We start from the raw sequence: 10,904 nt of genomic DNA, 5'->3' as shown, positions 1-10,904 counted from the left end.
CAAATGGCCAATCCTCTTCCTGCAAATGCCGGCAACCCCTATAGGTGCTGGTTCATGCCCCAGTTACTCCACTTCCCACCCAGCTCCCTGCTTATTAAGTCCTGGAAAGCAGCAGCAGATGGCTCATGGCCTTGGGACACTGCATCCATGTGGGAGACAGGGAAGGAGCTCCTAGCTGCTGACTTCTGGCTTCTGATCAGCTCAGTTCTGGTTGTTACAGCCACTGATCAGCAGATTGAAAATCTTTCCGAGTCTCCTTTGCTCTGCAAATCTGCCTTTTCAACAATAAATATTTAAAAATAATTTTTAAAAAGGTCTCTATCTCCATCTTCACAGTTTCCAAGCTAGAGAAAGTGAAATATGAAAAAAAAGTGAAACTGTATCTCTGTATCTTACTTTGTTGCACCAGTGTGTCAGTTTTTCTTTGCCTATTACTCCTTCCCTGATTCTTTAACAATAGAGACAGTGTACTTTGTCTTTTCATACTTTCTCTCTTCTTAGGGGCAAAGTGAACTCCTTAAATAATTATGGAATGCACAAATTAACAACTGTATTATTTTCTAGAACAAAAGGCCTCCAAAGCATAAAGCATTCTCTAAGTACATAAAGAAATATTTTATTTTCTCTGAGAATGGCTGTAAGACACAGGAGTTACCAATAATGGATATTGAAAAGTTTGAGAAATTTTTACTGAAGGAAGGAAAGGTGAGGAAGTCTGATAAAAGGAGTGGTCAAGTTTTTACAGACGGAAAATATGGTAATAGGACACTGGAACCCAAATGTAATAGTATTTCCTGAACATTTATGCATTAACTGCCCAAGTCAGTAAAAGTAAGAGCTAAATGATCTAGGACTACTACTTATGGAAATGAGAGGTTTTGAAGAGGTGATTATCAGCATATAAGCTATATGGAAAAAAGCAACATTATTAAGTAAGCAATTTCAACTGTTTAAATCCTTCAAAGTAAAATAATCCCATGAATCCCCTATTTTGGAAGGTATAGTACTGTGCTGATTTCTTACCTTTGGGATAATGTCATTTTAAGACTTCACAACTCCATGGTGTCATTAACTTGAAATCTGCATTCAAGCAAGTTTACAGGCAGGGTGAAAAATAAGAAATCAAGCCAGTCTTGTGGCATAGCAAGGAAAACAACACACGCAACACCAACATCCCACATGGGCAGAGGTTAACAGGCCCAGCTGCTCTACTTCTGATTTAGTTCCCGGCTAATGATCTGGGAAAAGGATTAAAAGATGGCCTAAATGCTTGGACCCCTGCCACTGCCATGGGAGACCTGGATGAAGCTCCTGGCTTTGGCCTGCTTCAGCATGGCCATTGTGGCCATCCAGAAGTGAATCAGCACACGGGAGATTTCTTTCACTCTATTGCTTTTTGCAACCCTGACCTTCAAGCAAAAAAATAATTTAAAAAAAAAACATGACAATAAATCCAGCAGAGCAACATGCTTTTATTTTTTATTATCATGCATATAAGACAAATATGCCAATTGTACATTTCTATTTTGACACAGCAGTGTTACAAGTATTGCATAACTTAGGAAAAGATACATCAAATACTAAGTTATTACCCAAATTATCCAAATAAGCCACACACTTTTGGATAAATTATTTTTCAATAAAACTATATTAAATAGTTTAATAATGACCCACTAATAATGACCCACTTGTTCAAACCATGTTTCTAAAACTATAATGGAATTTAACAGAATTCAGTAGAAACAAGAACAAGTTGAAAACTACTATAAGTATTCACGTAAGTCTTAATATTGCACAGGAAAGCAAGATTAATTCTAATGTTCCTACTTGAAAGCAGAAGTCAGTACAGCTCAATTTACCAAGCAAGCAGAAACAGAAAACAGTAACATGAAATACTAATGAAACAAGGGTACAGTGATAATCTTCCACATCAAGTCACATAATAGCAAAACAGAACGCATCCAAAGTAGCACTGAATTTCTTTAAACAACTATTGTTTAGGCACTATTTTAATAACCAATCCTCTTTATCACCACCCTAAGAAACATGTTACTCTTACAATTTAATTAAGTATCCTCTGCTAGAAGGCTCTGTCAGCCAAATCCTTGCCCAATATTTGCCTGGCTCACTTCTGCTTCTGATCTTTTGTTCAGTTTTCCCTGTCCATGGCATTCATCACAATCTCTTTATTTCTTCCATCCATTGCCTACCAGATCTCTTTGAGCCCTCCAGGACTTATGAAAGGAGTTGGTGACTTGGGAAGAGAGCTGAGAATGCAAAATCCCTAAAAATTTTACTAAATAACCTCTCTAGGAACAATAAAGCAAAATAAACTAAAAAGCCTTCTTTTGCAGATCCTTTTATCATAATGTTTCTCTTAACAAATACTAGCAGCAGCCAGAGAGATAGCCATGGAAACAGTAACAGTGATACTGAAGAGTAATGGAGTAGCATAAACGATATGAAACAAATGGGACCCTGCTGTTCTTCCTTCACATTATATTAAGTCACATAACTGCTCACAAACCATATACTTCAATGCTGGATGCAGAGGCTATGTAGAATGGATTTTGAAACAAAACTATAAATCCTGGTGGTAGTAACCAGAACAAAGTTTCCTGGGAACAAAGGAAGTTTTTAAGTAAGCAATGGAGATAAAAGCAGTGTAATCTACAGTCCTCATTTGCTTAGCTTTACAGTGGTGTGCACCACAATCACGCAGCATGTCACTAATGTAGAGCAGCATGAAGGTCACGTAGAAGTGAAGCAGCATGCCTACAATGGTCTCAATCTGGAGGTTTAGCAGACTAAATGTCTAACAGAAGACAGAATGCAGAAAGCTTAACAAAAACCAAAAGGCGGCAGATTCATCACTGTTGTCCCAGGACAGGCCAACAGAAGGTGATGAGGAACCTTGTGCAGGATTCCCAAGCGCAAAGCTTAACCCGACTGGAACCCAAAGGGCCTGGGGATCTCAACCGGCTCCCTTATTGGGCGGCGTCTGGCTCTTCGGACACCTTCACGCAACAAGTAGTACTGCAGTGGATTTGGCCACAAGTCCTCTTTGATAATCTCCGCAATTTTGTCGGATTCAGGAAGGCTGTGGTCTGAAAACCAGGTGAAGAAAGTGCAGATGAGGTCTTGGTTTCTACGGATGAAAGACTGGGGTTCGTGTCCCCTGCGCCATATGATCGGCGTGGAAACAGACACCACTCTGCCAGAGGCTCGAACCTCATACTCCTTCACAATCAGCTTATTCCTGAAATAGGGGTTTCTTCGGAAGAAGAATTTGAACTTGCAGCCAGTCCTAGGGTGTCTGAGTTCCTTTACCTCCAGGTTGGTTACGTACCTTAACATCTCTGCATCTTGGCCCCTAATCATGCTGGACAACTGGGGGTGGTTCCGAAAGGCGGTCATCCAGAAACCCGGGATATTCTGGATGATGTAGTTTCTCCGCTCCAGGTAGTGCCGACGCATTCGCCCAAACTTCTGCTCCAGCTGCTGGAAGGCCCTGTCAGCCTGAGCATTCACCGTGTCCAGTTCCTGCTGGATGGCCTCCAGCGGGTTCATGCGCAGGGCCGCACTCAGACGCCAGGGACGGGCCTCCTCCTGCGCCGCCTCTCCCACTCCATCTTCCTTCTCCACCTCTCCTCCTTCACCTGCCGGCTTCTCCACCTCCATCTCCTCCGGCTGTTCTTGTTTCTCCGTTACTTCCCCCGGCTCCACCACGTCAGCCCTCTCCTCATCCACGGCTTCGGAATCGACCGCACGCTTTGCAACCTCCGCTTCCTCAGCCTCGGGCCCCAGCATCGCCTCAGACTCCGACCTCTCTGCGCCACAAGTTTCTGGAACCTTCTCCCCACCCTGAAAGACATTATGAAGGCTGCAGCCAGTGGCCGTCGCCACCAAAGCAGCTTCCAGTCCCTCCGAGGGAGGCGGAGCCTCTTCCCGCCCGGCCTCGATCGCTCCGGGACCGCGACCCCCTGCGACTCGGGACCGGGCAGCAAGGCCACCGTCCGTGGACTCCCGCGGCACGCCCCCCTCCTCTGACAGCTTGGTCGGTGCCCGTGCGACAGACCCCAAACTTCCCTCACCGGTCTCCGCCATCACCTGTATCGCCTCGACATCTCCCGGAGGACTTCGGAGAGCCGCCAGGCTGAGGGTCCGTGCGAGTGGGGTGTTCTCGTCCCCCTCCAGGCCGCTCATGTTGCAGACCGTCAAGCCCCGGCAGCGCAAACTCTGTTTTCCTCACAGACGCCGCGCTCACAGAAGCTCTGTTTTCCTCACAGACGCCGCGCTCCAGCCGGACGCCGCGGGTACCCAGACACCGCTCGCCCCGCCCAGCCTCTCTTCGCGGAGTCTCCGGGGCAGTGACGTCAGAGCGGTAGATCTCGCGGCCTCGCGAGACTTGGCTGCGCCCCTGGATTGGCTCCTCGGCTGCCTCTGTTTACTGAGTAAAGAAGGTAATTTTATTTACGTAAATAATGGCTGGCCGTTCTCCGGGGATGATGGTAGTGGACAAGACTTCTAATGCTTCCGGCTTTTGGGCTGGAGTAATTGCAGCGGTTTCAGTCCTTACGCTGCCTGCTGTCTGTTGTCTGAGAACATGTTTTTCGGTGGTGGTTTTCTGAGGCAGGAATATAAATCTCTTCCGTTACTCGGTCCGACTGTGATCGAAACTATTTTTAACCAAGGTGGATAATGAGATAATGAAACATTTTTCTTAAGTGGAAATGACATGAAAAAGTCAACCACCACCCTCTCCATATCAGCTTTCCCCCTTAACCTACCAAAGAAATGCGTATTATTTATTGCTAGTCCCCAATTTATGGTCTGCACTAAATAAGACCTTTTTTTTTGCTGCATAATAAATCGTCAGGAATTAAGCCAAGATCAATTTGCTAAAGTTTATTAAATGCCCCTTCACGGTAAGAAAGGGAATTATAGTTATTTCTAACCCCATAACCGCAATTGATTAACATATTTCGTCCTATAGAATAGGACAATTTGGATCTAATGAAATACCTGTTTATGGCAGTTGACTCAGAGTTCTTTTGAGAAGGAAGTCATGTCTCTGGTTTCATCTGCTGACTTGTAAGTTAAATTGGTGTTGTCTTACAGAGCTACAAGGGACTACAGAAATATTGGTAAGGGACCACCACCCATGTGTGAGGATAATCCCAGTGGTTTTGAAGTAGAAAATTTGTGGAATACAACATGCAGTCGATTGACTCAAGGTGAATAACGGTTTCTATCCACTAATTTTACCTTGTATTGGTATCGGACTCACTCTGATGGCCCTCAAATGGGTCGTCCATGTGCTAATCCTCAGAACCTGTTAGGTGGCAAAAGGGACATTCCGGCATGACTAAATGAAGGGTCTGGCAGGAGAAGGCTCCCCTGCGTTATCCAGGGAGGACGTGTGGGGAGCCACACTGGTCCATTAAAAAGGAGGTAGCAGGGTCAGGGAAACTATGATGGCCAAAGCAGAGGGGAGTGAGAAAAATATGAAGCTGTAGGCTTTGAAGATAGAGGAAGTAGAGATACAGCAGCTCCGGGAAGACCAAGGTGAGAGAACGGGTTCTTCTCCTTGGGCCTCCACAGAAGGACAGTCCTCCCAACACCCGGATTTTGAGAATTCAGAAAATAAATCGGTCATTTTAAGCTAAGTGTTTCAGAAGCAATTTGAAATGGATCCTCCTTGTGTTACCTTTGCTCCCATCTGCACAAGCTTCCAGTTGTTTCTAATAGCTGCCTCTTCAGCCTTTCCCATTGCATCCCCCACAGTCCTGCATGCTTAGGTGTGTTTTTCTCTGCTTGAAATCCTTTGGGTGTGGAAATCTGAAGTATTCTTAGGAGATAAGCAGGCAAAACTAAAGCCCAAATATACCACTAAAGATATTTGGGAAGACTGTAAACTGAAATTTTATAGGGGCCCTCTTTTTTTAATTGCCACAAAACCATATTCAGTCTTGAAAGTGACCGACAATTCAAATGAGCATGAAGCAGAGGATTACTAAAGGTACCAGGGTTGTGCCAGTTCTGTAAGATATGTCTTTTCATGCTGTGTAGAGGTGTAATTGGTGCTTCTGTTAAGGTTAATAAGCTCAGTTGCAGATACTGCATATAAATGATATCAGGAGTCTGCTGAATGGAGTGATGAGAGGTTTGGGAGGGACTGTTACTGTGCATGTAGTTGAAAAGTTGTGATGTGGAGTATTTGACTGAGTATATTTATGAAAAGTGAGAAAAATGCAAATTTCTTCTGATTTTAATTACCTGAGTATCCCATTGGAAGACTGAATGATTATAACTCTTTAGGAAATCCCAGGTTATGATCGCTTTTTACTGAATACAGTAGAGTCCTTTTAAAGGTACAAGAATTTTAGAAGATAAGTCTGTATATCTGACTTTGTAATAAAATAAATAAATCTTTAAAAAAAAAAGAATATATCTCAGTGCAGGTCACTGTGCTGAGACTTCCTGTAGGTAGATCCTGCCTATTCTCTAAGACCAACCACGAATCTTATATTAGAATGTACTGTACATCTCACATTGCATTAAATTGTCAAATTTTGTGAAATGAAACAGACATTGACATTTTAATAGCTTAGCTAAGGTCATACATGAAATGCTGCTAAATTCTTCCTCCTTTCTCCTGTGTAGAGCTTTCCTTAACCTCTCTCCAATACATTAATCTTGCCCTTCTGAATTTCTTCAACTCTCTTACGAGCCATGTTGTGCAATTTAGCAATTAGTTATACACTCCATTTTTAGTGACTCTGGTTGTGTCTTATATGGCGTTCTCCTTATCCTGTGTCTTCCCATAGAATCGAAGCACAGTTACTACTCCTTTCACATTTACTCGATGCAATATTGGATTTTGGTAGATTCTTTTATTTGAATAAAAGAAAACCTTAAATGACCTTAGAGAAACGAATTGCATGTCTATACTGGCAATATGTTTCATTTGAATGTATTTGGCTATGTGTTTATCATGGCATTTCTACTGTTTGAAATGTAGGCTATATTGGTACTTGACAGAGCATTTGTATGGCATTTGGCAATAGACTCCACTACCGTAAACATGATTGACTACGTCCTAATATAATGTTATCCATGGGAAAAGATGAATTATGATTACCTATCAAGGAATCAGATTTGTTTAAGAACTATTGAACAGTGACAAGAAGTGTGGTGAAAATTCAAACATTTTTGTTTTGCATTGATTTCCAGTTATAATTAATGGTAGCTTTCACTTATTTATGGTATTCTACTGGCTTAATAAACATTACCCTATGTATTGTATCTTTTAGTTTTAAGTATACTATAAGGCAGTGCTAACATGACTGTTAATTTACTTGACAGGAAAGTGAGGCAAGGAGAGACAGGTCTTCTACTCAGAGTGACATGGAATGGTGGTCCACTGCTTTATACCCAGGGAGTTTGACTCAAGAGTCCATGCTCTATGAAATCATCTCTTTCAAGTAAGAACATAAGACATCCTTTCTTAACATGTTGATGCACACTTTTTTCTCTCCCTCTTCTCTCAATTCACAAGCAGATTAGTAATTTGTAGGATAGTAATCAAATGTTTGCTTTCTGTTTAGGAAAAAAGCAATTATTTGCTGTCCAGTATTCAGTATTCTCTCAACCGTAAGAGACCAAATGTCACTTAGTTATGACACGTTTCTAAAACAATGTTTGCTTTTGTGAATGAAATGTATAAATAATACAGCCCACCTACACACATAACTAGAAAAATATCAATGTTATGAGATTATGCAATAGGAGTTGAAGTAATTAGTAGTCTGTTTCAGTGTGTGAAGACATTAATGTGACCACTTAGAAGAAATGGTCAGTTAGCTAAAAAGTTGCACCTATTGTATTATCACCATGGATGGAGACTTATATAAGTTTGTTTAACTTGTGATTCAGATACCTTGGTGATGACATTTTCTAAAATGCTAATGAAATGTTGGTTAATTTCTTGAAAAATCAAAGGAAAGGTCTCCCTTTATTTTCTGGGTATTGATTTTTGCATTGTCAGAAGTAGAGCTTTACATTTCTGAAATCAGGATGTCTTTCACTTGCTGTCAGCTAGATGTCTGTCCGTCATGCATAACTACCTTTGCCATTACATGAGCATGTGTGAATTTGGTTATGGCTATTACTGACTTCATTTCCTGATAAGCTGAAGATAATTTGAAAAAGACATGTGAGCATAAGATGTGTGAAACTTTTTCATCGGTGCTTTGAAAAGCTCAACAAAATGCTCATATTAAAACTTTATAATTTGTGTCTATGTCCTGGCAAAAACCTTGGACATTGGAGCCGAACACTGTTTTAGAAAGTATGGCATCATCAAGACACTTGATAACAGATGGTATATTTATTTGGGAAGCATGAATCATTGACAATTCTGATCAAAAAACTTCAGAACATGTTCTGAGTACGAGAAAGTTTTAGGAATACCTTAACTCTATTTTATTTAATTTTTTCATTATATGTGTTCAATATATTTTAGTTCTGTCTAAATAACTCCAAAAGAGTACTTTGTATAAATTTAAAGTGGAGATTTTGAGTGCATTGATTCATAGTGTAATTTGCAGTGTTTTCTCCTTCACTTTCTGTGTTTAATAGCTTTTATAATTGATGGTATCTTAAATTAGGTGATATACCATATTTACTTCCTTCAAATTCATTGCATATTAAAACAGTGCAAACAAGCTTCATTTTTACATACAAAATTATGTTAAATTCTAGTCTCATGTAAATGTAAGTAGATTTTCCTGTTGGCAATGGGCCAACATTTTGTTGAGGAAGATTTCCCTTGAATAAATCATTTCTGATGCCCCTGACCCTACCTAGTGAAAGTAACAATTTCTATTCCTTGTGATCATAAAATACATGATGACGAAATTCCAAGGGGCTCTTGAACAAGGTACAGCTCCATTTGGATCTCTTTTGAATGCTTGTAGGGCATGTGTTTCCATTAACTGTCACTAGAGGGAGCAACTAGCCTTTACAAAAGCTTTGTGTTTGGCCGGTGGTGGAAGAACATGGAATTATATTTCACTATCAATCAAATATCTTATAATTTAAACTTAATGATGTATGTTTACCCCCACTATGCTTTAATTGTTACAAAGTAGTTTGGTTATGTTAGGAAGACTTTCAATAATTACATCAGCCCAGAATATCTCCTATGAGATATTGCTGTCTCATGGACCTTTCTTCAAGTTCTAACATTTATCAGCTGTGTGTCCTGGATAGATCACTTCATCTCTCTGCTCCTTAGAGTTCTCATAGGTAAGTGGAAGTTATAATACAACTATTGTATGAGGTATAATTGGGCATTGAAGTGATTTGCTATGAACAGTGTACTGCATAGGAGTTCAGAGAAGAAAGCTAGATTAGAGAGATTAGTGAAAGTTCAATGAAGGAATTGAGACTTGAATTGTATCCCACTATGGCATACGGTTGAAAAGTTTATGAAACAGGTTAGGCCAAAAGGTAGTAATGTCTGTAGCTATTTCAACTTGCTTTCTTGCTGGTTCACTCAGTCTGAAGCTGAGAGCCAAGAACTTCTTCCACGTCTCCCACACTGGTGCTAGGCCCCAGGCCTTGAATAATCCTCCATTTCCTTCTCAGGCAATAAGCAGGAGCTAGATCAGAAGTGGAGCAACCTGGACATGAACCCATGGATGGTAGAACACTCTCAGTCTCCATGTCTCTCTCTCTCTCTCTCTGTCTTTTCCTTTCCCTCTGTAATAATACATTTCAGAAAACAAAATCTTTTTTAAAAATGTGAATGATTTGGAAAGAGATTGACATTCATTTCGGTCATTAGTAAATTTATATTAACCAGATATTTATTGCATAATTGATATTGTGTTAAATGATTCCATGTGTTCTTTCATGTATCTCATACTTCAATTCATAGACAACATTCCCTTTCTTTAAAATGGAGGAGTTTCAGAGAAATCAAGTGACTTGCCTAAAGTTACAGAACTTTCCAACCAGGGAAAACACCAGACAGTGACTCAAGTCCTTGGGTTCCTCCTACTCACGTGGGAAATCCTGATAGAATTCCTGACTTTTGATTCAACCTGGTCCAACCTTGGTTGTCATTGGCATTTTGGCAGTGAATCAGTGAATGAAAGATATGTCTGTCTCTCACTCTGCCTTTCAGATTATAATAAAATGTTTTAAAAAGTGTTGTGACTAGAGATTAATGGAGTATTTACCAAAAACATGCAAATCATGGACTCTGTAAGAGGTAAATCTTTTCATTAGGGATTTATGGCATTATGGAGAGGATAGATATAGAAACAATTTTATGACCAGTTGATTGATGTAGCAAGGAATGTGTGGATAAGGAACTTTCCTGAGATTGAGAAGAGCTGGATAAGAACTCGCAAAGAAGATAATTTAAGATGTTGTGATAATAACATAGTATTGTAACAAAAAAGAGTAAGAGAAATTCAGTCTCATAAAAATACCCTGAATCACATGCCAGTTGGAGTCCCATGAGCTTTGGAAATTGATTCAGAGACTAACTCCTTCAGAATAATGGAAAAATAAGATGAAGTATGATAGTGAAGGATCTTTAACACATTTTTATCTATATTATATAATTATATATTTTATCATAATATATAGATTATATACATATATATTATATAAATATATAAGGTATATATTCATATAGCATCACACAATAATATATAAACAATATATTTAAGATATTATGTTTAAGGAATTACATTAATATATGTTTAATATTAATGTATAAATATATCATATAACTTATATATGCATTTTGATTATAATTTTATTTTAGATGGCAGATTACTTCTATTTTTATTTTTTAAATAATACATTTCTGTTACAGAGAGGGG

General features: G+C 39.8%; 1 protein-coding gene and 1 long non-coding RNA gene across 3 annotated transcripts; one reads left to right on the top strand and one right to left on the bottom strand.

Moving 5' to 3' along the window:
* Positions 1-1,452: 1,452 nt before the first annotated feature.
* On the bottom strand, positions 1,453-4,315 carry LOC121167113 (testis-specific Y-encoded-like protein 1). Of its 2 annotated transcripts, XM_040996494.1 has the most exons (2): positions 4,111-4,312; positions 1,453-3,864 (listed from the first exon to the last, which is right to left on the bottom strand). In XM_040996494.1, exons 1-2 carry the CDS (start codon positions 4,204-4,206, stop codon positions 2,941-2,943), a joined length of 1,020 nt encoding a protein of 339 aa, XP_040852428.1. In that variant the 5' UTR covers positions 4,207-4,312; the 3' UTR covers positions 1,453-2,940. The 2 variants fall into 2 exon arrangements, with proteins under 2 accessions (XP_040852428.1, XP_040852427.1); XM_040996493.1 differs by having other exon boundaries at positions 1,453-4,315.
* A 682-nt stretch (positions 4,316-4,997) lies between these two features.
* On the top strand, positions 4,998-9,558 carry LOC121167116. Its single transcript, XR_005885552.1, has 3 exons — positions 4,998-5,237; positions 7,369-7,487; positions 9,244-9,558. It is a non-coding gene; the product is annotated as an uncharacterized LOC121167116 (long non-coding RNA).
* The last annotated feature ends 1,346 nt before the right edge of the window (positions 9,559-10,904 follow it).

This window comes from Ochotona curzoniae, unplaced genomic scaffold, assembly GCF_017591425.1.
Source record: "Ochotona curzoniae isolate NIBS_2020 unplaced genomic scaffold, NIBS_Ocur_1.0 patch335, whole genome shotgun sequence".
NCBI classification, from domain to species: Eukaryota; Metazoa; Chordata; class Mammalia; order Lagomorpha; family Ochotonidae; genus Ochotona; species Ochotona curzoniae.
This window is presented reverse-complemented; position numbering and strand designations above follow the sequence as displayed.

What these genes read in the sequence shown, in the direction of transcription:
- LOC121167113 (XM_040996493.1), bottom strand. Translation starts at nt 4,206, where the DNA reads ATGAGCGGCCTGGAGGGGGACGAGAACACCCCACTCGCACGGACCCTC.